The 26,179-nt window shown below is 41.8% G+C and overlaps 1 protein-coding gene across 1 annotated transcript in view; it reads left to right on the forward strand.

The window, feature by feature from the left end:
* The window catches only part of CD36 (CD36 molecule), a 67,318-nt gene extending 43,389 nt beyond the window's left edge, over positions 1–23,929 (forward strand). The window contains exons 10-13 of the mRNA XM_040414068.1: positions 3,680–3,753; positions 8,753–8,807; positions 11,049–11,206; positions 23,704–23,929. Of these exons, the coding sequence (XP_040270002.1) occupies positions 3,680–3,753; positions 8,753–8,807; positions 11,049–11,206; positions 23,704–23,929 (513 nt within the window). The remainder of the gene's footprint in view (positions 1–3,679; positions 3,754–8,752; positions 8,808–11,048; positions 11,207–23,703) is intronic.
* Positions 23,930–26,179: the final 2,250 nt, after the last annotated feature.

The raw sequence follows: 26,179 nt of genomic DNA on the forward strand, positions 1-26,179 counted from the left end.
CAATAGGATACCGTTCGTTCACACTTTTCACCCGAGTGTTAACAAAATAATCAACAGCATTAGGAACCACTGGCCCCTTTTACAAAAAGCCTATCCAGATATCAACGAATTTAAAAATCCAATATTACCTTGTACACGCCGTCCCAAGAATCTACGGGACCTAATTGTGAAGGCTGACATTGGCCCGGCCAAGACTACCCTGAGACAAACATTCATGCAAAAACAAAAGATAGGAACCTTCCCCTGCATACATTGCACCCAGTGCTCGAATGTACTAAAAGGACCCCAATTTCATCACCCACAGTCAGGCAAAAGCTTCCCGATCCGCGGTTTCTTTACATGTGAAACTAATTTTGTCGTCTACTTATTAAAATGTCCCTGTGGGAAGATATACGTGGGGGAAACAACCCAGAAAATACGCGATCGGGTTTGCCAGCACAAATCCAATATTAGACGCAAAAATTTACTACTCCCGGTACCAGCACACTTTGAATCAGCAGGCCACAATCTTTCGCAACTCAAATACCAAGTAATTGAACAGATCACACCTAGTAGGAGGGGAGGCGACAGAATTAAACTGTTAAAAAAGAGGGAAGCATACTGGATTCACACACTTGACAGCTTGGAACCCAAGGGGTTAAATAGGGACTATGAAATTCACAGCCTTATTTGATAGTACATTACGATACCTAACGGCCAGCATCCATGACGTCCTCCCCTCACCCTACACATTTTACTCCGGCTCTTACCATACCCAAAGACCCTCCCACGATCAGTCCACCTAGGTCATTATATCATATATATCATATATACTATATATCGTATAGTCTACATTTGTGTATCTGTATATCTATATAAGTGATAGTATGTGGATATATTTTTTCCACCACAATCTCATGCTCTCTGTTGTTCCTCTTTAGATGCATTAGTCACACCACCCTTCACAATATTGGGTCATCCATAGTATCCTTTTCACGTTATGGTATAGTATCCTTTTTGGTATGTTACCTATATATGGTTTATGTCTGTATGTCCATATTTCTAATAACATTATCATCTATCTGTACTCATGTTTCCTATATCTTTTTATTTCATCTCCCCACTTTACCCTTCCCCTATGTAAACATGTCGTCTTTCCATTATATCTCCCTATTTGTACTTTCCCTCTGTACCAGCTATTAATATTCCACACGTTCCAACTATCCCCTATATTCCTGCCGGGGTTCAGAGCGAGGCTTGGTACGCATTAACATCATCTGCGCATGCGCAACACTAACATCACAAGCGAGGCTTGAGATGCATCGGCACAGACACACCGGATCTCATCCAGAAACAGGAACGAGGCGCGACACGCACTGGAATTGAGTGCGCATGCGCCATCCCCTTTACCACCGGACGCGCTCTCTTAAATAAGGGCGCGCGTCCGACTACACCAGAGGCGCATCCCAGACAGTGCAATTGCACATCCACACAGACGCCTGTATCCTGGATATCTACCCCAAAGCGGCAGAAGGTAGGACATCATTCAATTGCATAATGCCAACAGTGTATATTAGTTTAGTATCTAATGACAATGTAATCCTTCCTGGATACCCAGCCACATATCTATGCATTTTCATTATCTCTTTTCCTGCCCTGCACGCTCTCTCTCTCTTTCCCCCCCTTCCCCCTCCCAAATCCCTTTTATCTATCCATGGATTTGCGGCCAACTGTTCTCACCCCCAGTGGTTTTATACACCAGCGTTCTATCCTCAATATAGGGACATTTTACTTTGATTTAAGCTCCACCTAGACCATTTTTTCCACTCCTGTTGCGTTGCTGATACCCATGGACTTTTCAGCACTTTATGGACTTCTGTTTAGTTGAACATTATATACCTTAACATGCTCCCAATGATGATGGATTTGAATTACAATACCTGCACCGATGATATGTCCGTCCACGGACTGACAGGAGGACATGACCACAGAACCCTCTGGACCTTGATTATTGCCCAATACCTGTGTGTCCTACTCCATGTCACTTGCCTTGGCACACTTTATAAATATGTACATACAAGATGTGATCGCATTATTTATTTCATTTTTCTTTCTTTCCTTTTTTGCTGTAGTCTGATGAAGGCCAATATAGGGCCGAAACGTCATGAATTGTAAACAGCCGCACGTGTCTATTAAAAGATTCCTTTTTTGCAACGCTATTGCTGGAGTTCTTATATTATTGAATATTGTATAGATCATTTTCACAACACATTCGCAGGCTGGACATGGTTCTATGGTGTATAATCATATAGAATTATACACATACAAATCCTAACTTTAATATACTGTATATATGAGTAATGAATACCCAAGAATGCTTGAGCAAAGCTGTTGTCTCGCCACATTAGACCATTTAGGATGCATCCATATGGGATGTATTTTGCTGCAGAAAATCTGCCGCAAATCCGCATCCAAATCTGCAAACTTATTTTAATGTGGATTTTGTTGTGGACTTGCCCCAGCATAAATGGTCATGCCATGGATTTAAAATTTATTTTTTACATGACATTTGGATGACAGTCGTTTAAATCACACCCATTTTACTGATACTTCAATACGCCGAAGATTTTCTGACCATAATTCCATGGTGGAAAAATCACTCCATAAATGTCCCGTGTGGACATACCCTTAAAGGGGTTTTCCGGGATTTTAATATTGATGACCTATCCTCAGGATAGGTCATCAGTATGAGATCATCTGGTTGAAGAGGAGGCCGTGCTCCGTGCGAGCGCTGCCTTCCCTTCGTTGTCTGCAGCGCAGAGATGAGCGGGTGTAACTACAAGCTGTCCCAATCACTTCTATGGGACGGCTTCGTGTAATTACCTGCTCACTGCTGCAAAGTCGATGGAGAGAAGGTAAACAATGAAGGGAAGGCAGCGCTCGCACCAGGGGCGGACTGGGAACTTAAAGTGGCCCTGAAAAAGTAAAAGTGAAAAGTGTCCCCGGTTTGAAGTCTGGTCCAAACTGATGGGAGGCAGGGCCAGGAATACCACATTGTGGCACATTATACCACCCCAACAGAGCCAAATACCACAGTGCATCTCAAAATACTGCTCCAGTAGCACAAAATACATCCCAAAAAACTTCCACTGGCCGGCTGTGAGGAGGGCCCAGGTTGCCCCCTGGACATCGGCCCATCGGGAAATTTCCCTGTAAAGTCTATGGCCAATCCTCCTTTGGCTCGCATGGAGCATGGCCTTCTCTTCAACCAGCTGATCGGGGGGGGTGCCAGGTGTCAGACCAATGCCGATCTGATATTGATGACTTTTTCCTGAGGATAGGTCATCAATATTAAAATCTAGGAAAAAACTTTTAATCTGAAAGATTCTGCAGTGATCAGTGAACTACTGTTTTTTGTTTTGTTTTTTCAATGAGAAAATGTACCAAGGCTAGGTTCACATTGACATTTTAGCATAATTAGAGAATACCACTGGTCTCTGACAGATCCAATTCAATATAATTGAGTCTGCCAGCATTTTGCTAGACAAAATTCTGGTATATCATCCTTTTATTTTACGGCAATCTGCGATGGAACCTCCTGTTTGAACCTGACATGTGAACCTTGCCTTAAGTAAAAGCTATGCCTATTTATATGTAATTATTAATTGCTTAGCCAGAACACTGTTTTCCTTCGTTTCAGACTACAGGCTTTACTATGCATTTCGCTAAGAGATTGCAGGTGAATGTTTACTTTAACCAGACAAGTAGAATAGAGTAAGTATACAATATAATCTGCTTCCTGCAGCAGGACTTCTCATCTGTGCAATTTATGTTCTATTGACATGTGATACATAGTCAAAGATTTACTCAACTTTTGGCATTTTTTTTCTTCTCCACAGATGGAGCTTTAGGCCTCTTTCACACGGGCGTCCCGGATTTGCTCCGGATGCGTCGCGTGTGCATTGCGGGAAAACCGCACGAGTAGGCACGCAATTGCAGTCAGTTTTTACTGCGATTGCTTTCAGCGCGTGTGCAATGCATTTTGCACGAACGTGAGAAAAAACTGAATGTGATACCCAGACCCGAACCCGGACTTCTTTACTGAAGTTTGGGTTAGGTGTTCTATTCATTTTATTATTTTCCCTTATAACATGGTTATAAAGGAAAATAATGGCATTCTTAATACAAAATGCTTACTAAAATGTGGATTGAGGGGTTAAAAACTAAATAAAAAAATTAACTCACCTCATCCTCTTGTTCGAGCAGCCAGCATAGTCTTCTTTCTTCATATTTCAGGACCTGCAAAAGGACCTTTGATGACGTAATCGCGCGATTACATCATCAAAGGTCCTTTGGCAGGTCCTGAAAGAAGAAGAAAGAAGAAGATGCCGGCTGCGCGAACAAGAGGATGAGGTGAGTTAATTATTTTGTATTTTTTAACCCCTCAATCCACATTTTAGTAAGCATTTTGTATTAAGAATGCTATTATTTTACTTTATAACCATGTTATAAGGGAAAATAATACAGTAAATTGACTTTTATCAATTAACTAACATCATCTCCTAGCAACCATGCGTGAAAATTGCACCCCATCCGCACTTGCTTGCGTATGCTATGCGATTTTCACGCATCCCCATTCATTTCTATGGGGCCAGCGTTGCATGATAAAACGCAGAATATAGAACATGCTGCGATTTTCACACAACTCACAAGTGATGCGTGAAAATCACCGCTCATCTGCACAGCCCCATTGAAATAAATGGGTCAGGATTCAGGGCAGGTGCAGTGCATTCACCTCACGCATTGCACCCGCACGGAATTCTCGCCCGTGTGAAAGGGGCCTTAGTGGGTTATTTTTTTTAAGTTTTTTAAAACGGGAGAAAATAGGAAGATAGTTAAACTTTTATCCTTTTTTTTCTTTTGCAGTTAAATGTAATTAGTTGAACCAGAAAAATGTATTCCACAAAATAATCCCTCGGGGGCGGCGGGGGGGGGGGGGTATCAATACCAAATACCGGTATGTGTTTTTTTGTCTACACTACATCCTCAATATAATGCCCAGGAATAAGGCTCGGGCTACACGGTGACATTGGTCGTGCGACAGCTGAGTAGCAGTGATCCCATAGAAATGCATGGGATCGCTGCTGTAGTCGCTAGAAATACAACACAGCTGGATTTCAGCTGACGCGTGACCAGTGTCGCCGTGTAGCCCTGACCTAAAGCTCACCATTTTTTCTTAGATTCTGTAGTCTAGACACAATATTACATGGATCTATGATGCCTGTGTAAAAAGCCATGACACATAGGAGACATTTTTTAGCAGATAGTAGTAGTAGTAGTTTATTACTTTTATTTTTTATTCCTGGGGCTGTAGGAAGCTGGGACCTCTGTATGCAAATCACAAATTATAAGTGATCTAATGCCACACTGGGAGAACATGGATCACGTAATTGCTGGATTACCAGTGAATATACATTTAAAGGCTATGGAAACCTTTGTGCATGATAAATCAATAAACTAATATCTTACTGAAATGCAGCAGAAAATAAAAATGCACTTGTTTGTTTTTTTGGGAATCAGCTTAACCTCTGTTAGTACCTGGTTTTCAAGCACTTGTCTCTTCTTGGTTCAGGCTCTGTGGGCGCTCCCTCAGCACTACTCACATGGCCTCTCCCCAGAATGTTTTCTTTTCACGTGCACAATCGCAGCTTTGCTACTCCTCTGCTCAGCGATACAGCGTGCAGTACAGACACCGCTGGCCAAGCGCAGGATTGGTGAAGCGCTGATTTCTCATCAATAAATCAGTGCTTCAAAAAGACAGCCAGAGTGGATTGATGACCGATGGTTATATGGATTACTAACATATATATTTATAGGAAAAGAACCCTGCTAACCCCTTTATGAACTGTCATTGCTAGTCCTGTGTGCGCTCTGTCACTAGGTTTTTCCATTATCACCTCTCTGCTGTAGCGCTCTGAGCAGCCCCTGCAGGAGCCCAAAGCGCTTCATATTGTAACTGAGACTTGCTCTACAGCGCACTACAGTGCACGCTCTCTTGTGGTGACGGGAGGAGTTGCAGAAAGCCCGTCAGATGATGGATTTTCTGTAAAATCAGACAGAGCAGCCTGCTGTGTACACTGCGTGCAGAATTATTAGGCAAATGAGTATTTTGACCACATCATCCTCTTTATGCATGTTGTCTTACTCCAAGCTGTATAGGCTCGAAAGCCTACTACCAATTAAGCATATTAGGTGATGTGCATCTCTGTAATGAGAAGGGGTGTGGTCTAATGACATCAACACCCTATATTAGGTGTGCATAATTATTAGGCAACTTCCTTTCCTTTGGCAAAATGGGTCAAAAGAAGGACTTGACAGGCTCAGAAAAGTCAAAAATAGTGAAATATCTTGCAGAGGGATGCAGCACTCTTAAAATTGCAAAGCTTCTGAAGCGTGATCATCGAACAATCAAGCGTTTCATTCAAAATAGTCAACAGGGTCGCAAGAAGTGTGTGGAAAAACCAAGGCGCAAAATAACTGCCCATGAACTGAGAAAAGTCAAGCGTGCAGCTGCCAAGATGTCACTTGCCACCAGTTTGGCCATATTTCAGAGCTGCAACATCACTGGAGTGCCCAAAATCACAAGGTGTGCAATACTCAGAGACATGGCCAAGGTAAGAAAAGCTGAAAGACGACCACCACTGAACAAGACACACAAGCTGAAACGTCAAGACTGGGCCAAGAAATATCTCAAGACTGATTTTTCTAAGGTTTTATGGACTGATGAAATGAGAGTGAGTCTTGATGGGCCAGATGGATGGGCCCGTGGCTGGATTGGTAAAGGGCAGAGAGCTCCAGTCCGACTCAGACGCCAGCAAGGTGGAGGTGGAGTACTGGTTTGGGCTGGTATCATCAAAGATGAGCTTGTGGGGCCTTTTCGGGTTGAGGATGGAGTCAAGCTCAACTCCCAGTCCTACTGCCAGTTTCTGGAAGACACCTTCTTCAAGCAGTGGTACAGGAAGAAGTCTGCATCCTTCAAGAAAAACATGATTTTCATGCAGGACAATGCTCCATCACACGCGTCCAAGTACTCCACAGCGTGGCTGGCAAGAAAGGGTATAAAAGAAGAAAATCTAATGACATGGCCTCCTTGTTCACCTGATCTGAACCCCATTGAGAACCTGTGGTCCATCATCAAATGTGAGATTTACAAGGAGGGAAAACAGTACACCTCTCTGAACAGTGTCTGGGAGGCTGTGGTTGCTGCTGCACGCAATGTTGATGGTGAACAGATCAAAACACTGACAGAATCCATGGATGGCAGGCTTTTGAGTGTCCTTGCAAAGAAAGGTGGCTATATTGGTCACTGATTTGTTTTTGTTTTGTTTTTGAATGTCAGAAATGTATATTTGTGAATGTTGAGGTGTTATATTGGTTTCACTGGTAAAAATAAATAATTGAAATGGGTATATATTTGTTTTTTGTTAAGTTGCCTAATAATTATGCACAGTAATAGTCACCTGCACACACAGATATCCCCCTAAAATAGCTAAAACTAAAAACAAACTAAAAACTACTTCCAAAAATATTCAGCTTTGATATTAATGAGTTTTTTGGGTTCATTGAGAACATGGTTGTTGTTCAATAATAAAATTAATCCTCAAAAATACAACTTGCCTAATAATTCTGCACTCCCTGTATAGGAAGCACATGCAGACTGTAAAACAAAAATGGAAAAAATTAACGCTACCAATTCTCCACATAATAAATTTAATGAGTGAAAATTTTTTCTTTCAATGGTGTTTATAGCCTTTAAATATTTTTTTTTTCCATCTGTTAAGATATTGAATCTTTTATCATTGAAGATAGAACATAACATTCTAAGAAAGAGTTCACATTACCGTTTCATTTTCCGCTCTTCTGATCTGTCAGAAAAAAAACAGGAAAAATGGATCCTGTAAAAGAATGGACTGTATGTAGTACTTTTTTTTCTGTCTAGAAAAACAAATCTCAGATGGAAATGGCTCAAATGGACGCCAAATGTGCATAACTGATGCACAGGATCCTTTTTTTTTTTTTTACAGGATCCTGTTTTTTTCCCCTGTTTTTATGACTAATCAGAAGAACGGAAAATTAAATGGTGATGTGAACTCTCTCTTAGGGTACTTTCACACTTGCGTTGCTGGATTCCAGCAGGCAGTCCCGTCTCCAATCTGCCAATCTGGACGCAATCGGATACCATTTGTAGACAGATCCGGATGTGGATCCGTCTCACAAATGCATTGCAATACCGGATCCGTCATTCCGGTTGTCATCTGGAAAAAACGGATCCGGTATTTATCTTTTTCACATTTTTAAAGGTCTGCGCATGCGCATGCGCAGACCGCAAAACCGGATCAGTTTTCCCAGAAAACTTGGGGCAGGATCCGGCATTAATGCATTTCAATGTAAAATAATGCCGGATCTTGAATTCCGGCAAGTGTTCCGGAATTTTGGACAGAGAAAATGCCGCAGCATGCTGCAGTATTTTCTCCGTCCAAAAACCGTACAGTGACTGAACTGAAGACATCCTGTTGCATCCTGAACGGATTTCTCTTCATTCTGAATGCATTAGAATAAAACTGATCAGTTTTTTTTCCGATATTGAGCCCCTAAGACGGAACTCAATACTGGAAAAGTTTAACGCAAGTGTGAAGGTACCATTAGATGTACATTTAATGTGAGATGCAATCTTTTACATTACTTACTACCTTTTTCACATTTTATATTTCAGAATTTTTTCAAAACTTCAGTCAGAATTTATGTTTCCTGTCGTGTGGTTAAATGAGGTGAGCATTTGAGGAGGTTTACTTGGAAACAATTGCATTGTTCAGTTATTTCTATGTCTCTACATATTATTTAAACCCTGAAATAAACATAAATAAATAAACATTCTATTTAGCCATTTTTAGTTATAAATGTAGAAAACTGGAATGGTTGCAGCTCCCACAGGGGTTATACACTTTACCCATTGTTTTGAATGGTAAATCTGCCTATTTGTGTAGGAATATGGTGGGAGTTCATTTTCTTCACTGTCTGTATTCACTGAAAGCTGAGAGACCAGCCTTACGGGGGCAGTAATTATGGCCACATTCATTGTATAAAATACAACTAAAGAATTTTATTAGGGAGCATTTTGTAAAGGGATGTGCATGTCATTCAATGTTATGGCATATTGCTAGAATATGCCACAGTATTATGTATGTTACATGGGGATCTAGCCATTGGGGTCTTCAATCCACAGAGCAAAGGAATGGAGGACCCTTCTGTATTTTTCCTACACAGCTCCTAGTCATCCACTTCTGTTCCAGCAAATGGGGCTGCGATTTAGTTCCCGGGTATTGGGATTGTTGCTCTGCAGGGATAATCATTTAAGGTCCCCCCTATATTCTAAGGAATGGTGGAGGTGCTAGCAGTCAGATCGCCTTTGACCAGTAAGTGATGGCTTATCTCAGTGACATGCCATCCCTTTACTTTAGTGGAAATTCCTTTTTAATGCCAGGATGTGTGTGCTTACATGGAGTACAGCCCCCATATCCAGAGAGCAGGGAGTGGCATACAGAATCTTATCTGGGTGTTACTATCCTACCTCATTTAGCTATCCAGTAGTACAATAAAATGGTCATTAAAGGGTTTTTCTGACCTAAGAGCCAACAATCCATCTGGTCCTAAAGTGTCCCCCCCCCAAAAAATTTTTTTTAAAAGAACACAAGCACACTAACCTATCCAAGCCTCTTGGGAACTATGGACAGGTGAGTGTTTTTTTTTAATGGGGCACACATTAGGAATATAGGAGTTGTTGGCTCCTAGAGTGGACAACCCCTTTAAAGAGTCAGCCACTTTTTAGTAACTGTTGATCAGTGTGTTTGTAAGATGAGTATATGGCGCTTACTAATATAACCTTTGTTGATACTCTGCACCATTTTCTATATTTTATAAGGTATGACCCTTGTTTGCCAAGCCTGTTGTGCTATCCACATGGAGGCCCTAGCCAAATGGCTGCTGATGGAGGGTAATGTGACCATGCAAATCACCCAGTCTCCCCTATTCAAATACCCTGCATCTGCCACCTGCAATTGCACTGTGCAGTGTGTTTGAATGGAGATGGCTGAGTGATATGTCGCATGACATTCCATCAGTGGCCATCTTAGACAGGACCTCTATGTGGACAGCACAGAAGATTTGCTCAACAAGGAGACATGGCTTATGAAATATAGCAAGCGGCAGAGAATATCAGCAACGACTGTATTAGTGCCATATAGCGATCTTACATGCACATTGGTCAACAGTAACCCAGAAAGTGGCCAACCCTTTTAAGTCACCCACTCTCTAATGATAATGAGAACAATCTTCTCATCCGGTGCCTGTACTGTATATACAGCAAATCTGACATATAAGCTACTGAGAATAGTAAAAAAAACTATTTATTGAAACAGCTCCTGTGCCGAGTGTGAGAACTACAATAGTTCAAGATTTTATGTGCATGAAAAAAAAAAAAGGATTTAATTAAAGGGGTTGTGCAGGGGTTTTATATTGATGATCTATCCTCAGTAGTGGTCAGACACCCGACACCCCAACTGATCAGCTGTTTGAAGATTAGGCGGGCTCCATGCGAGCGCTACTTCCTCTTCTATACACTACGCATTGTCTCCCTTGCAGCAGCGGTGTAGTGTAATTACAAGTACTCGCTCCATTCTATTGAATGGAGCAAGTACTTGTAACTACACTTGCTTCTGAGGCGACAGGCAGTGTAATGGAGAGGAACCAGAGCTCACATAGAGCGCCGCTTCCTCTTCAAACAACTCATTGGTGGGGTTGCCGGATGTTGCACCCCTGCCGATCATATATTGATGACCTATCCTGAGCATAGGTTATCAATATAAAACCCCTGCACAACCCCTTTAATGTTACTTTATGCCCAAAAATTCCTGAAAGTCTAACTTACTGGCTTCCAATTGTTATGGTCATGGTTACTTTTGTCAGAGCTGTCTGAGTTTTGGTATAAAATATATCTGTGCCTTATTTTCTAGACTGCCATGATTGGTGAAGATTCAGCAAATACATTTAAATCCAGCGTAACAACCCCATTGACTGCATTAGGGATCATACAGATCTTGTTTCTTTGCCTTGGTTGTGTTATATTCCTTGCCTGCTCCATAACACTTATTGTCAGAAGCTGTGGAGGAAAGTGAGTACAAAATTGTTTCATGTTGCTACCTGTTTGATTAATGATAATGACTATGAAGACTAATTGAACCAGGAGATGTAGACAACTGCTGTTGTGGAGTCAGGAAGGACATTATTGGCCACAATCACTCAAGGGGGTTTGCTTTTGCTTTCATATAGCCAAAATAGCTAGACCTAATGGGCCCTTTACATGGACCAGGAATCTGCCATATAATCGTTAATGAGCGTTGATCGGAAATGCTGATTAGCGACTATCTGGCAGTGTAACGGTGTCACTGATTACCCGATGAACAAGCTAAACACTTGTTCGTTAGGTAAGTGGATCGTTTGTGCAGGCAACTAAATCGTCGAATTCCAGCAGTAGATTGTGCTGTGTAAACAGCCTCTGGTACTGGCAGACAACGACTCTGAATAGGGAAGAGCGATAGCATTAACGATCGCACCTCCCCATACTGTGGAGGAGATCACTGCATGAAGACCTCTTTCCTGACAATCGCCTGCAAAATTGGCCAGTGTAAATGGACCTTAAGACAAGATGACCTTGATAGATATTTGTCTGCTTCTACTCAGTAACTATGTAGAAACCCAACATTTCTGACTTTGTTCATGTTGTACTATTTGTACAATCTATACATGCCTAAGGTGGCTATGCACATTAGGTAGAAGTTGGTATAACATCAGTTGAGCAATCAATCATCTGAAGACTGATCTATTCTGGCCTTTACAGTTGATAAGGCTGCCCATATATGTTTAATGAAACTAGGTTAATTGCTCTCATTAAAAGTAACAAAAGTCTTGCCTGTATGATACCTTTTAATAACAAATATAGAAGCAGTGATGCAACATAGCAAGCTTTTGAGACAACTTAGAGACAACTCGGGTCACTTCCTCAGGCTTAATACCACAGTCTGAAGAAATAGCAATATTTATATAAAAGAACAGACACATGGTGTAATGATTGGACATTGGAAAACAAAACAAAAGCATATAAAAAAAAAAAGCTTGAGAATGAGTCCTTTAATATCTTAAGGTCCTTTTGCACTACTCAATAGAGCAGATGATTGTCAGTGGAGGAGAAAGCTGCATTTACATGCTGCAATCTCCTCCACAGTATGGGGAGTTGCTATTACTAAGCCATCGCTTTTCCCCCATACTGAATCATTGTTTGCCGGCAGCAGAGTGCTGTTTAGACAGCATGATCTTCTGCCGGCAAATAATGATTTAGATGACCACATTAATGATCCTGTTACCCGATGAAAGATCAGCACCTTTACACAGGCTTGATAGCACTAACCTGCCTGATGTTTGGGCAGTGTAACTGCCTGCCCCGTGAGAGAGAAAATCGGATAGACTTGCAGCACGTGAGTCTATCTAACAGGTCTTTCTGTGTTTCCTTTCTGTTTGTTGTTGTGCTCTGAATCCCACCTCTCCACAGGTTCTGCCCGTTAGCTGTTTAAGAGGCTCTATTTAAGTCCGGCCCCTACTGCTGACTTTGCAGTTGATATTTTACTTCTGGAGTTCTATACTGGTTGTTTGTGGATCCTCTACTTCCCGCTTGTCTCAAGCTAAGTCCTCCTGTTTTCTCCTTTGTGTGTTTGTCACGGTGGAAGGTACTAGATGACTCATTCCTCTCTCCCTAAGTTAGGGTTTGATACAGTGTCAGCAGGGCTTGGGTTCCAGCGTATGAGTTTGTTCACCATCAGGACCTGTTCATACTGTCAGCAGTCAGGGAGAGGCTCAGGGATTGTTAGGAGGTTACTATTCCTTCCTCCCTAGCTTTGGGTCCTAGTCTGTTTACCTGTTATTCTTTGTTTTCTTGGTGTTCCTCTTATCCCCACTTGCCGTGACAGTAAAGAGACCTTTACAGATAAGTGGTGTGAATGTTTTATTGTCTCTAAATTGATGTTGGCTCAGAGACCTGGTGCCCTGACTATCTTTGGTCTAGATTCTTTAGATCTTGTAGTGTGCCATAAATCCTTGGGGCAAGTTTAGTCCAGTTTCCAGTGTGTCATACAGTGTCATATTTGTATTCAAAAATTCTTCTGGCTCTTTGACATATAAAATTGCCTTTTAATAAGACTACCCTCATGTGTTCTTCATTGTGTCTTAAGCTATAGAAATGCTTAGCCACAGGAAAGTGTACCTTTTCTTTTTAATTGTGTGGCGATGAGACTTCATCCTTTCCTTTAAGTTTCTGTCCTTTTCTTCAACATAGAGACCCCCAAGGTGACATAAAGTGCAGAGAATCAGGTACACCACATTGGCTGCAGAACATGTGAATCTCCCAGGGTTTTTGAGGTCCTGCTATCTTTTGGAAATCCAAATGTCGTTTGTCCTCGTCTGTTGACACATTGAAAACTGGACTGAATTTGTCCTAAAGTTTTATGGCACACTGCAAGATCTACACCAGAGATGGGGGGGCACCAGGTCTCTGAGCTAACATCAATTTAGAGACCATAAAACTTTCACACTGCTTATGTATATCATTCTCAAGCTTTTTTCAATATTGCGTTGTTTTTCAAATATCCACCCATTATACCATGTTGCTGCTCTTTGTGTATATAAAAATTGCTGTTTCTCCATGCTGCCTGAGGAAGAGACCTGAGATGTCTTGAAAGCTCACTATGTAACATCATTGCTTCTATTTTTGTTAGCCATTAAAAAGGTATCAGACCTGCAAGACTCTTGTTTTGTTTTCTACTGGCTAACATACTACCTTACTTTTTTTTTTTTTTTAAACAAAATCAGGCGATCGACAAAAGGTCTTTCCTGGAACGTTCTTTCAAGAAAATATCTTTCTTTCTCGACTTCTTTTCAGACAACAATGGCCTGTCATTGGTTGGATAAGACTATTTTCACACTAGTACTTAAGATACAGTCGGCTGTTCTAGCAGGGAACAGCTGACCGGATCTTTCTGCATTTTGGAATTGCCAGAAGTTTGTAAGTCTCCATCCAGACCTATTAACTAAAATGGGGACCGGCAGAGATCCATACACATTCAGGAAAATATACCAGTGGACCATTCCAAACGTTCCCACTAATTGTGGTGTGAACCTACAGTAGACTTACTACAGGAAATTGTGTTCCCTCACCCTAGTAGATAGTATATCACCTCTATTGCAGCACATTTAACATTCTACCACCTTATGCATCTATGGGCATAATAGATAATGCAGGTCCCCACAGCATTATGAGTCAGTATGGGACAGATATCTTAGGGTATGACCAGGTCAGGTTTCCTCATGTAGTTTTAGAAGCCAAAATCAGAAGTGGATTATAAAAAGAGAGAAGGTATAAAGGACAAATGTGACTTCTGCTCTGTTTTGAATTCACTCCTGGTTTTGGCTTCCAAAACTGAATCAGAAAACCTGACCGTGTGGCCTTACCCTTATACTGTACCTGTCCCTGCTGCTTCAGTACTCACAGAACAGGGTAACATAGTAACATAGTTTATAAGGCTGAAAAAAGTAGGTAAAAGGCAGAAGCCAATTTTCCCCACTTAAGGTGAAAAAAATTCCTTCCCGACTACAATCAGGCAATCAGAATAACTCCCTGAATCAACAACCCATCTCTAGTAACTATAGCCTGTAATATTATTACACTATAGAAATACATCCAGGCCCCTCTTGAACTCTTTTAGTGAACTCACCATCACCACCTCCTCAGGCAGAGAGTTCCATAGTCTCACTGCTCTTTAGAGATGGCCTTGTGGTTCGCCCAGCGGTCATTTTGCGGTGAACTTTGCACGTTCGCGTTTCGCCGAACATGCAAACATATGGCGATGTCCGCCGGTGCCATATTCTTTTGCATTGCGCAAAACTTTTACCCATGACACATCCATCAGGTGGGATAGGACAGCCAACTGAGACATTTCAGCACATGGACACACCACCGCCCTATAAAAGAACCCGATCTGGCAGCCATTTTACATTCTGTGTTTTGCCAGTGTAGGGAGAGGTTTCTTTGTGGAGCAGGGACAGGCTGTTAGGGACACCAAATGCTAGCTAATAGGGCCATAAAAGTCCTTTTAAGGACGGGTATAAGTGTTCTATCGATAGGTGTGATACACAGAGGGGTGTGATATAACTGTTGTGGCCAAAAAAATAATTGAGGGGTGTGATATACCTGCTTCCACAAAATACTGATTAAGGGGTTCGATATACCTGTTTCTACCAAATATTGATTGAGGCCTGCGATATACCTGCTTCCACAAAATACTGATTAAGGGGTTCAATATACATGTTTCTACCAAATATTGATTGAGGCCTGTGATATACCTGCTTCCACAAAATACCCATTAAGGGGTTTGATATACCTGTTTCCACCAAATATTGATTGGGGCCTGCGAGATACCTGCTTCCACAAATATTGCTCTTCCCTAGGGATTTAGGCACAGGGTCATTTTGAAAATGATAGGCAGAGGAAGAGGCAGGCCATTTGGCAGGGGTGGCAGGGGTCGGGCAGGTGCACCAGGCCGGAGCCTAAGTGGGAAGTTGGAGAAGGCGCGTGCAATTACTTCAAAGGGCGCACCAGAGTTGGTTGAGTGGCTCACTCAGACTTCCGCTTCTGCACCCTCCTCATCCTCTGTATCTGCACCCTCTTCACTCTCTGCTGTGTGCACCCCCAAATACACCACCACCATAGCCCCTCCACTCAAGTCACAGGAATTATTTTCCTATCCATTCCCAGACTTTTGCGCAGCCATTCTTAACATCAGATGAGGAAGAGGAGGTAGCAACGGCCGCCACCCAGCGGTCTGACGACAGTACCCAGATCAACCCAAGGAGGGAGGTCCCCGCTGTTGATGCCTACTCCGAGATCTCTAATGTCAGTGGTGGTGAAGGTGACAATGATGACGTGTTGATGGACGTCACGTGGGTGCCCACAAAAGAGGAAGAGGAGGGGAGTTCAGAGGGAGAGACAGAGCAGCAAAGAGGGAGGAAGAGGAGGAGAAGCAGGCAGAGCTCGCAGGGCACAGAAGGCAAAAAGCAGACTGCAAATGTATTTGGAGCGATCCATCCACCATGCACAGCCACTTCCAGGACGCCGGCACATGGCTCTGCAGTGTGGGCTTTTTTTAACGAGTCAGCTGCTGACAGTAGTGTTGCCATAGGCAACCTGTGCTGTCAACGCATAAGTCGTGGTAAGTCCAACACTCACCTAGGGATGACCGCCTTAAGAAGGCACCTTGCCTGCCATCACCGAGCCCAGTGGGAGCAACGCCGTCAGAACCCACAAAGCCACACTCCCGGCGCTCCACGTCCTGCCTCTTCTCCTTCTCCTCTCTCCTCCCATTTGTCCTCCACTCTACCATCCACCATGCCGTTGTCGCATTTATCTGGAAGAAGGCAGGCTTCTGTGGCCCAAATGTTCTAGCGTAAAATGTTGATGACACTGGATAACCCTCTTGCTCAATGGCTGACCGCTGGCTTGTCAAAACTGCTAGCCCGGCAACTACTTCCATATAAACTGGTGGACTCGGAGGCCTTTAGAAAATTTATGGCCATTGGCACACTGCAATGGAAGGAAATTTTTCTCCAAGAAGGGCATCCCAGAGCTATATGGCCACGTTCAGCAGCAAGTGAATATATCTCTGGCACACAGTGTCGGTGCCAAGATACATCTGACCACAGAACTTTTACTGCCCACTGGGTGAACCTTCTGACAGCCGTCAAGCATGCAATCCGTGGCTCCCGTGTGGATTTGTTGTTACCGCCAAGGATAACATGCAGGCCTGCCTCTTCTTCTCCTCCTCCTACTCCATCCTCCATCTCGTCCTCAGCTGACTCCTCCTTTTCCACTGCTACCGCCTCTTCCGCTGTGCCCCCCAAGCTCCCAGAACCTACTTGATGCCCCAGCTGAGACGTTGCCATGCTGTGCTGCGGCTGTTGTGCCTGAAAACCAAGAGCCACACCATTCCTGCACTGCTTTCAGCTCTGCGGTCTCAGGCCGATCAGTGGCTAACTCTGCTCAATTTGACAGTTGGTAAAGTGGTGTGCAACAACGGTGCCAATCTGCTGAGCAAGCTGAAACAGGGCAAAATGACACACATGCCATGCATGGCACACGTCCTGAACTTAGTCGTGCAGCGATTCGTTGCCAAATACCCCGGGTCCAGGATGTCTTGCAGCAGGCCAGGAAAATCTCTGGCTATTTTAGAAGATCTTACACAGCCATGGCTCGCCTTGCTGATGTTCAGCGGCGACCCCACTTGCCCGTCATACATCTGATTTGTGACAGCCCAACGTGCTTGAACTCCACCTTGTATATGCTTGATAGGCTGCTCCAGCAGAAATGTGCCGTTAACGACTACCTGTACGAACTCTGCAGCAGGACAGGTTCTGAGGAGCTTGGTTTCTTTTCACCGTGCCAGTGGCTTCTCATGCGCGATGCATGCAGACTTCTGTGGCCATTTGATGAGATCACCAAACTGGTCAGTCGCAGCCAGGGCACCATCAGTGACATCGTACCTTACGCCTTCTTTCTGGAGCATGCATTGCGTTGTGTCATTGATCAAGCTGTCGAGGAGCAGGAGCTGGAAGATGAGGAAGTCACAATGCTGAATAGATTTTCAGGGGGGGCTACTTCATCTGAGACAAGTCAGCAGAAGTCTGAAAAGGAGTCAGAGGAGGATGGTGACTGGGGGGAGGAGGAGGATCAAGAAGAGCAGGCTTTGAGGGGGACTTTAAACTTTTCGGGGCGTACCACCGCTTCCAATTTAGTGCAAATGGGGGTCTTTATGCTCCAGTATTTGAAGAGGTACCCCGTATAAAAATCATAAAGGGCAAAGACCATTACTGGGTGGCAACGTACTTAGACCCCCGGTACAAAAACAAAATGGCGGACATATTACCAGCATCACAGAGGGCTGGCAAAATGCAGCATTTCCAGGTTTGAAGATGTGTTGGTGACTTCGGATATGAGATCATTCTTGCAACCAACCCATCGACAGCCGCCCCTCCGGATCCAGCCTCAGGGAACGCATAGACCGACAGGTGACTACATCGGGTTAACGGCAGATGTGGACGATCTGAGAAGCGAGGAACCCCTGAACTACTGGGTATGCAGGCTTGACCTGTGGCCAGAGCTGGCACAATTTTCCATGGAACTCTTGGCTTGCCCCTCGTTGAGTGTCCTGTCCTAAAGGACATTCAGCGCAGCAGGGGATATTGTGACCGATAAGCGCACTCGCCTAGCTCACGACAGTGTGGACTACCTCACATTTCTAAAAATTAATGAGGCATGGATTTCTGAGGAATTCAACACCTTTGACGATCACGTGTAATTAAATTTCCATATGCCAGCTCACACATATCCGCCACCACCCAGAACAAAAAATGGTCCTGGTCTTATGTATATACAGCGGCATAAAAGGCCTTTTCTGTCAGGTTAATGCCTAATTTTTGGGGCCTCTACTCCAGTGGCCTACCGTAAAAATTTTATCCAGTTACCACCTAATGTACCTCCAGCCACATTATCACAAGTTCTTTTATGTCACGTTAATGCCAAATTTTTGGGGCCTGTACTGGCCTACAGTAAAATTTTTAGCCAGTGAACACCTAATGTACCTCCAGCCACATAATTACAAGTTCTTTTCTGTCAGATGAATGCCTAATTTTTGGGGCTTGTACTCCAGTGGCCTACAGTAAAATTGTTATCCAGCAACCGCCTAATGTTCTTCCAGCCACATCATCACAAGTTCTTTTCTGTCAGGTGAATGCCTAATTTTTGGGGCCTGTATTCCCGTGGCTTAAAATAATTTTCTAGGCTCCAGCAGTACACATTTTTGAGAGTTTCCCTTTAAGACGCATAAAATGGCCCCTGATTAAAATACATATATTTTGTTGGCATTTTTGCCAATGACCCCCCTCTGGTATGTCACTGTCCATGTTGTGGGACTATTTGCACACTTCCAGTAAGTAATTGGTAGCTGCAAATATGACCTGAATGTTTTTCAGGTTTGCCTGCCATTAAAGTCAATGGGGCCCGCTGCGAACGAGCTGTTCACGAACATTTGATCGTGTTCGTCCATCACTACTGCTCTTACCATAAAGAATTCTCTTCTATGTTTGTGTACAAACCTTCTTTCCTCCAGACACAGAGGGTGTCCCCTTGTCACAGTCCCGGGGATAAATAGATGATGGGATAGATCTCTGTACTGACCCCTGATATATTTATACATAGTTATTAGATCTCCCCTCAGTCATCTTTTTTCTGAAGTGAATAACCCTAATTTTGATAATCTTTCAGGGTACTGTAGTACCCCCATTCCAGTTATTACTTTAGTTGCCCTCCTTTGAACCCTATACAGGATCTAGGGATAAATGCAGCTGCCACACTTTGTATGTTTTAAACTTTACATCATTAATGTTACAATGTTACACTGTAGGTAAAATGTACTTTGCAGTTTTATACTTTGCGACTAAACATGTTTTTTGTTTTTTTTTCAGGAAAAAAGAGAAATCAGATTATAAATAGTAACGCAAAGTTCACAGAAAATAATGATGGAAAAAATAAAAAAGGACTAATGCAAAATGTATAATAGAAATTAACTGAGGATGAAACCATTTACAAAGCTGTCGGAAAATATTAATATGAGAATATTTTTCATTAGAACAGTATACAAGTCAATATATATGTTTATAGCCAAAATATATATTTATAGGGACTGCGGTACAATTAAAGAATAGACAAGTATGATCAGCAATCTCCGAAACTCCAGCAGTTTTGAAACTCAACCTCCAGAATATTCCATTCACTTCTATAGGACTTAAAAGAGCAGCCAAACACACTGGGAGTTGTAGTTTTATAACAGCTGGAGTGCCAATGGTTGCTGACCCCTGGTGTAATATCTTGTTTTGTAGCTATACCAAAATGTAATAATGACCAATGCACAATTCTAGTTGCACATTATGTTTGACCTGTCCTTTTTGTTTTATGCAATACTGTGTAGACATAGATGATTATACAATTCAGAATAAAAAAAATGTAATGTCATGATGTACAGTTTTCTTATGAATACATTTGTATGCTTTATAACAGACACTGAGATATGCTCTGTGCATACCATGCAAAAATAAAAGAATCTTTCATTTATATTTCTTAAAGTTGTCTGTGTGGTTATATGTAGGGATGAGCGAATCGACTTTGAATAAAACATCTAAAGTCGATTCGCATAAAACTTTGTTTCAATACTGTACGGAGTGAGCACTCTGTACAGTATTAGGCTACCGTCATGGGCTCTCAGAAGCGGTCCAAAACTGATCAATTTTGCCTTAATGCATTCTGAATGGAAAAGGATCCGCTCAGAATGCATTAGTTTGCCTCCGTTCAGTCACCATTCTGCTCTGAGGGCGGACACTGCCTGCAGCGTTTTGCTGTCCGCCTGACGAAGTGGAGCCAAACGGATCCGTCCTGACACATAATGTAAGTCAATGGGGATGGATCTGTTTTCTCTGACACAATAGAAAACGTATCTGTTCCCCATTGACTTTCAATGGTGTTCAAGACGGATCCGTCATGGCTATAGAAGACATAATACAATCGGATCCGTTCACGACGGATGCATGCTTTTGTATTATTGTAATGAAAGCGTTTTTGCAGATCCATGACTGATGTGCAAAAAACGCTAATGTGAAAGTAGCCTTAGAATGTATTGGCTCCGATGAGCCGAAGTTATTACTTTGTGAAGTCTCGCGAGACTTTGCATAATAAGTTCAGAAATTGATTTATACTGTAAAAAAACATTACCACTTGGAACCGAACCGGAGTTTGGGAAATGGTTTTTTACAGTATAACTCAATTTCTGAAGTTATGTGAAGTCTCGCGAGACTTCGCAAAGTAATAACTTCGGCTCATCGGAGCCAATACATTCAACAAAGTTTTATGTGAATCGACTTCGGAAGTCGATTCGCTCATCCCTAGTTATATATTCATTTAACAACATACTATTTAACCAATAAGTCATATTTGCTTTCTATTCTTATCTACTGTGTATTGTGGAGAATGGGGACTCTATACCCCGTAGGGCCCTGCAAAATTAATGGACTAGCAGGTCGACCACATACACTGCTGCTCTATTCATCTCTATGGAACTGCTAAAGTTAGCCAAGTACAAGCACGCAGTTATTTAAACCTGTCTCATAGAGATAAATGGAGTGGAAGTGTACATGCTTGAAACACTGCTCTATTTATTTTAGAGACCCCAATCTCGTGAAAAATAGGGGTCATAGGGATAGGGCATTACTTGTTAAAAGTGGAATACCCCTTGAAGCCGTGTTTATAGATCTCTTTAGAGCTGTCTTTGTATCAAGGCAGGCCAAAATCAAATGATTGACTTAAATTTGTTAAAAACATAAAATTCCCCACATTTATAAACTGGTTTACTAACTTAAACTTTTTTTTACAGAAAACAAAATATTTATAATCCATGTCTTAACCCCATAAGGACCCACGCAGTACATGTACTTCACTGGTGGACGTGACTTAAGGACCAGCACCGTACATGTACGGCGGGCTGATTGGGCAGGTGCAGGAGCTGCATTCACTGATAGCCAGACCCCTGTTGTATGCGCCGGCATCGGTGAAAACACTGATGTCGGTACATTAACCCTAACACTGCCGCGGTCCGCACTGACCGCGGCATGTGCAGGATCCTGCCGGGTGCGGGGTGGCCATGGGGTCCCCGCGCTGCTGTGTCGGGGACCCGATGGCAGGGAAGGTAGCCTGATGCCTTCCTTAGGCATCGTGCCTGCCTTCCGTGACAGCCTGTGAGATCCAACCCCCTGGATCTCACAGGAAGCAGGCTGTAAGTGTATTATAATGTGTAATACACTAGCAGCCAATGCATTACAATACAGAAGAATTGTGATGCATTGTAAACGGGATAAGACCCCAAAAATTTGAAGTCTCAGAGTGGGGAAAAAAAAGTGAAAAATTAAAAAATTTATTTTTACAAAAAAAATTAAGTTTCAAGTAAAAAACAAAGTGTCCTTTTCCCAAAATAAAGTAATCATTTTTTTAAATAGGGAAAAAAAGAAAAGTAGATGTATTAGTTATTGCCGCGTCCGTATCGGCTCTATAAAAATATCACACAACCTAATCCCTCGGGTAAACACCATAAATTTTTTTAAAAACTGTGCTAAAAAAACATTTTTTTGTACCCTTACATTACTAAAAGTGCAACACCAAGTGATCAAAAAGGCTTATGCCCCCGAAAATAGTACCAATCTAACAGTCACCTCAACCGAAAAAAAATGAGCCCCTACCTAAGACAATCTCCAAAAAATAAAAAAAAATATTGCTTTCAGTTTATGGAGACAATAAAAAATATTCGGTCATTTTTGGTATTGTCAAGTCCATAACAACCTGCTCTATAAAAATACCACATGATGTAACTTGTCAGATGAACATTGTAAATAACAAAAAATAAAAATGGTGCCAAAACAGCTATTTTTTGTTACTTTGCCTCACAAAAAGTATAATATAGTGCAACCAAAAATCATATGTACCCTAAAATAGTAGCAACAAAACTGCCACCTTATCCCGTAGTTTCCAGAATGGGGTAATTTTTTTAGAGTTTCTACTCTAGGGGTGCATCAGGGGGGTCTTCAAATGTGACGTGGCAACTTAATGTGACGTGGCAACTTAAAATTATTCCAGTGAAATCTTCCCTCCAAAAACCATATGGCGTTCCTTTCTTTCTGCGTCCTGCCGTGTGCCCGTACAGCAGTTTACGACCACATATGGGGTGTTTCTGTAAACTACAGAATCAGGGCAATAAATATTGAGTTTTGTTTGGCTGTTAACCCTTGATTTGTTACTCCAAAAAATTGATTAAAATGAAAAATCTGCCAAAAAAGTGAAATTTTTAAATTTCATCTACATTTTCCTTAATTCTTGTAGAACACCTAAAGGGTTAAGAAAGTTTGTAAAATCAGTTTAGAACACCTTGAGGGGTGTAGTTTCTAAAATGGGGCCATTTATGGGTGGTTTCTATTATGTAAGCCTCACAAAGTGGGTTTTGAAAAATTTCAAGATTTGTTTCTAAACTTCTAAGCCTTTTAACGTCCCAAAAAAAAAGGTAATTTACAAAATGATCCAAACATGAAGTAGACATATGGGAAATGTAAAGTAATAACTATTTTAGGAGGTATCACTATATGTTTTAAAAGCAGAGAAATAGAAATTTTGAAAATTGAGAATTTTTCCAAATTTTTCATAAATTTGGTATTTTTTTATAAATAAAAATGAAATATTTTGACTCAAATTTATCAATGTCATGAAGTACAATATGTGACGAGAAAACATTCTCAGAATGGCCTGGATAAGTAAAAGCGTTTTAAAGTTATCACCACATAAAGTGACACATGTCAGATTTGCAAAAAATGGCCTGGTCCTTAAGGTGAAAAATGGCAGGGTCCTGAAGGTGTTAATTATAAGGTTAATTATAAAAAGAATTGTATTTACATATTATAAAAAAATACTTTTATTTTCAGATATTGCAGGAATAATGTTAGACTAGCACCTTCTGTTTCTGATGAGCAGCCTTTCTATGTACACCTCAGTAAAAGTGGCACATGCACAGCTGTCAAGTCTATCAGTCTCTCCCAAGTTGTTGGCACTGAGATGGTCTTAGCAGTTGAGGAAATAGATTGGCTGGCATTTGTGGTGATGGACTGGAAATATGTAAGTGTTTTTAATTCAACATTAGAAAGACCTTGATGATCCCTTGAGTGATGCAGTTCGGTATTATACAAGGTTTCTTAATATGCGACAGCCAGGTTTTTCCCCCTGGGCTTGGTTAAGCAAATTTGATGTCCAAGCCCAAAGTTCCAAATGATGGTCTACAAGTCTGCAGCCACCTTCACAAACAGACTGCACTATAATAATATCTGGGAAACTGAAATGTTTTTAAGGATGAACAAAGTTTATTTTTTTTTTCAATCTTGTTATGTACTGTGACCTTTGTAGATTTAGTTGTTATTTACTGGGCCATAAAAATTATCAACTGTAAGTCCATAAGCACATGGCTAAGCAAAGGAAAATATTCTAATATTCCTTCACTTCCTTATGGTCTTGGAAGTTAGAGTTGACCTTGTAGTTAAGAGGCCAAGTGTCTACTCTACAAGTACGAGAAGAAGAAAGATGTAGTTAATCTTATCATCTATGGAATACAAGCTGCAAGTGGTACTAAAGCAAAGCTTATAGGATAGCTTTAACAGAAACATTGGAAACTGAAAATCCAGTCAGTAAATGATTAGTCTTACATATACTAACATTTGTACTGGGAGTAGATATACCATTTAACCAGATAACAATGCCTTTATTTTATCAGTCTAGTTAAACATTAAATGCACTGATAGTTTACAGTTGTTTGTGTTCACATTTGCTGCTTCGCTGAAGCTTACATTATACAGCATTGTATTCTCTATAAATATTAATCAATCTGCTGACTAAAATTCTACATATTAGGGTCCATTCACACGTCCATAATTTGGGTCCGCATTCGTTCCGCAATTTGCGGACCCATTCACTTTCAATGGGGCTGGAACAAAAGTGATTTCCGGGAGCCGCATCCGCATTTTCGGGATCCGCATCCATTTTTTTGGATCTGTTTTTACGGGATCCGCAATTCCATTCCTGAAAAAAAAAAGAACATGTCCTATTCTTGTCCACAATTGCGGACCAAAGAAGGCATTTTCTATTATAGTGTCTATGATGTGCGATCCGCAAATTGCGGATCGCACATTGCAGGTGTCCGTGTTTTGTGGTGTTTTGCAGTGAAAGATTTCTCATCTATGAATGAAAGATCTCTCTTATGACTATCAGATGAAAATTTCATACACAGTCCACAACTTCTTTTTAAACAATTATAGCCTGTATTTAGTTAAATATTATCCAATGAATGATGGTAATTGTGAACATGACAGAAACATTGGAAACTGAAAATCCAGTCAGTAAATAATCAGTCTAAGGCTACTTTCACACCTGCGTTCGGGTGTCCGCTTGTGAGCTCCGTTTGAAGGGTCTCACAAGCGGCCCCGAACGCATCCGTACTGCCCTAATGCATTCTGAGTGGACGCGGATCCGCTGAGAATGCATCAGTCTGCCAGCGTTCAGCCTCCGTTCCGCTCAGCAAGCGGACATCTGTACGCTGCTTGCAGCGTTCGGGGGTCCGCCTGGCCGTGCCGAGGCAAGCGGATCCGTCCAGACTTACAGACTTACAAATCTTTTTAAACTATAATGCAGATGGATCCGTTCTGAACGGATCCAAACGTCTGCATTATAGGAGCGGATCCGTCTGTGCAGACATCAGACGGACCCGCTCTGAACGGTAGTGGGAAAGTAGCCTTACATTAATCAACTTTAGTCTAATGTATATGGCCATCATTATCCGACAACAATCAAGCTGAACACTAAAGCCTAATATCTATACAGTTATAACTGAAGAAATACAGTGACATCATCATTAATGTGAGCTAGCTTCCAATTTGCCCTTGAACACTGTACATAGACAGTAAATAACCCTCCATGTACAGTTGTGTTCAAAATAATAGTCAGACATCACTAACTTGATAAATCACTGTTTTTGGTAGAAATGATATTTCTACATGGCAAATAATTTACTAGCAGGTGTAGTAGATTAATAGAAACCCAAAAGACCTAACAGTCATGACATGCATAGTGATGATTCTCTGTATTTCGATCACCTTTTGAAAGGGGCATGTTCAAAATAATAACAGTGTGGAGTTCAATGAGTAAGGTTATTCATTCTTTGAAAAACAGATGGCAATTATTGCCCTTATTTAAGGAAGGAAGGCAGCAAATGTTGTACATGCTGGTTACAGTGCATTTCTCTCTGAAGTTATGAGGAAAATGGGTCGTTCCAGACATTGTTCAGAAGAACAGCGTACCTTGATTAAAAAGTTGATTGGAGAGGGGAAAACATATGCCCTTCAAATGGGCGTTCCA

This window comes from Bufo bufo, chromosome 1 (genome assembly GCF_905171765.1).
Source record: "Bufo bufo chromosome 1, aBufBuf1.1, whole genome shotgun sequence".
In the NCBI taxonomy this organism is placed as follows: Eukaryota; Metazoa; Chordata; class Amphibia; order Anura; family Bufonidae; genus Bufo; species Bufo bufo.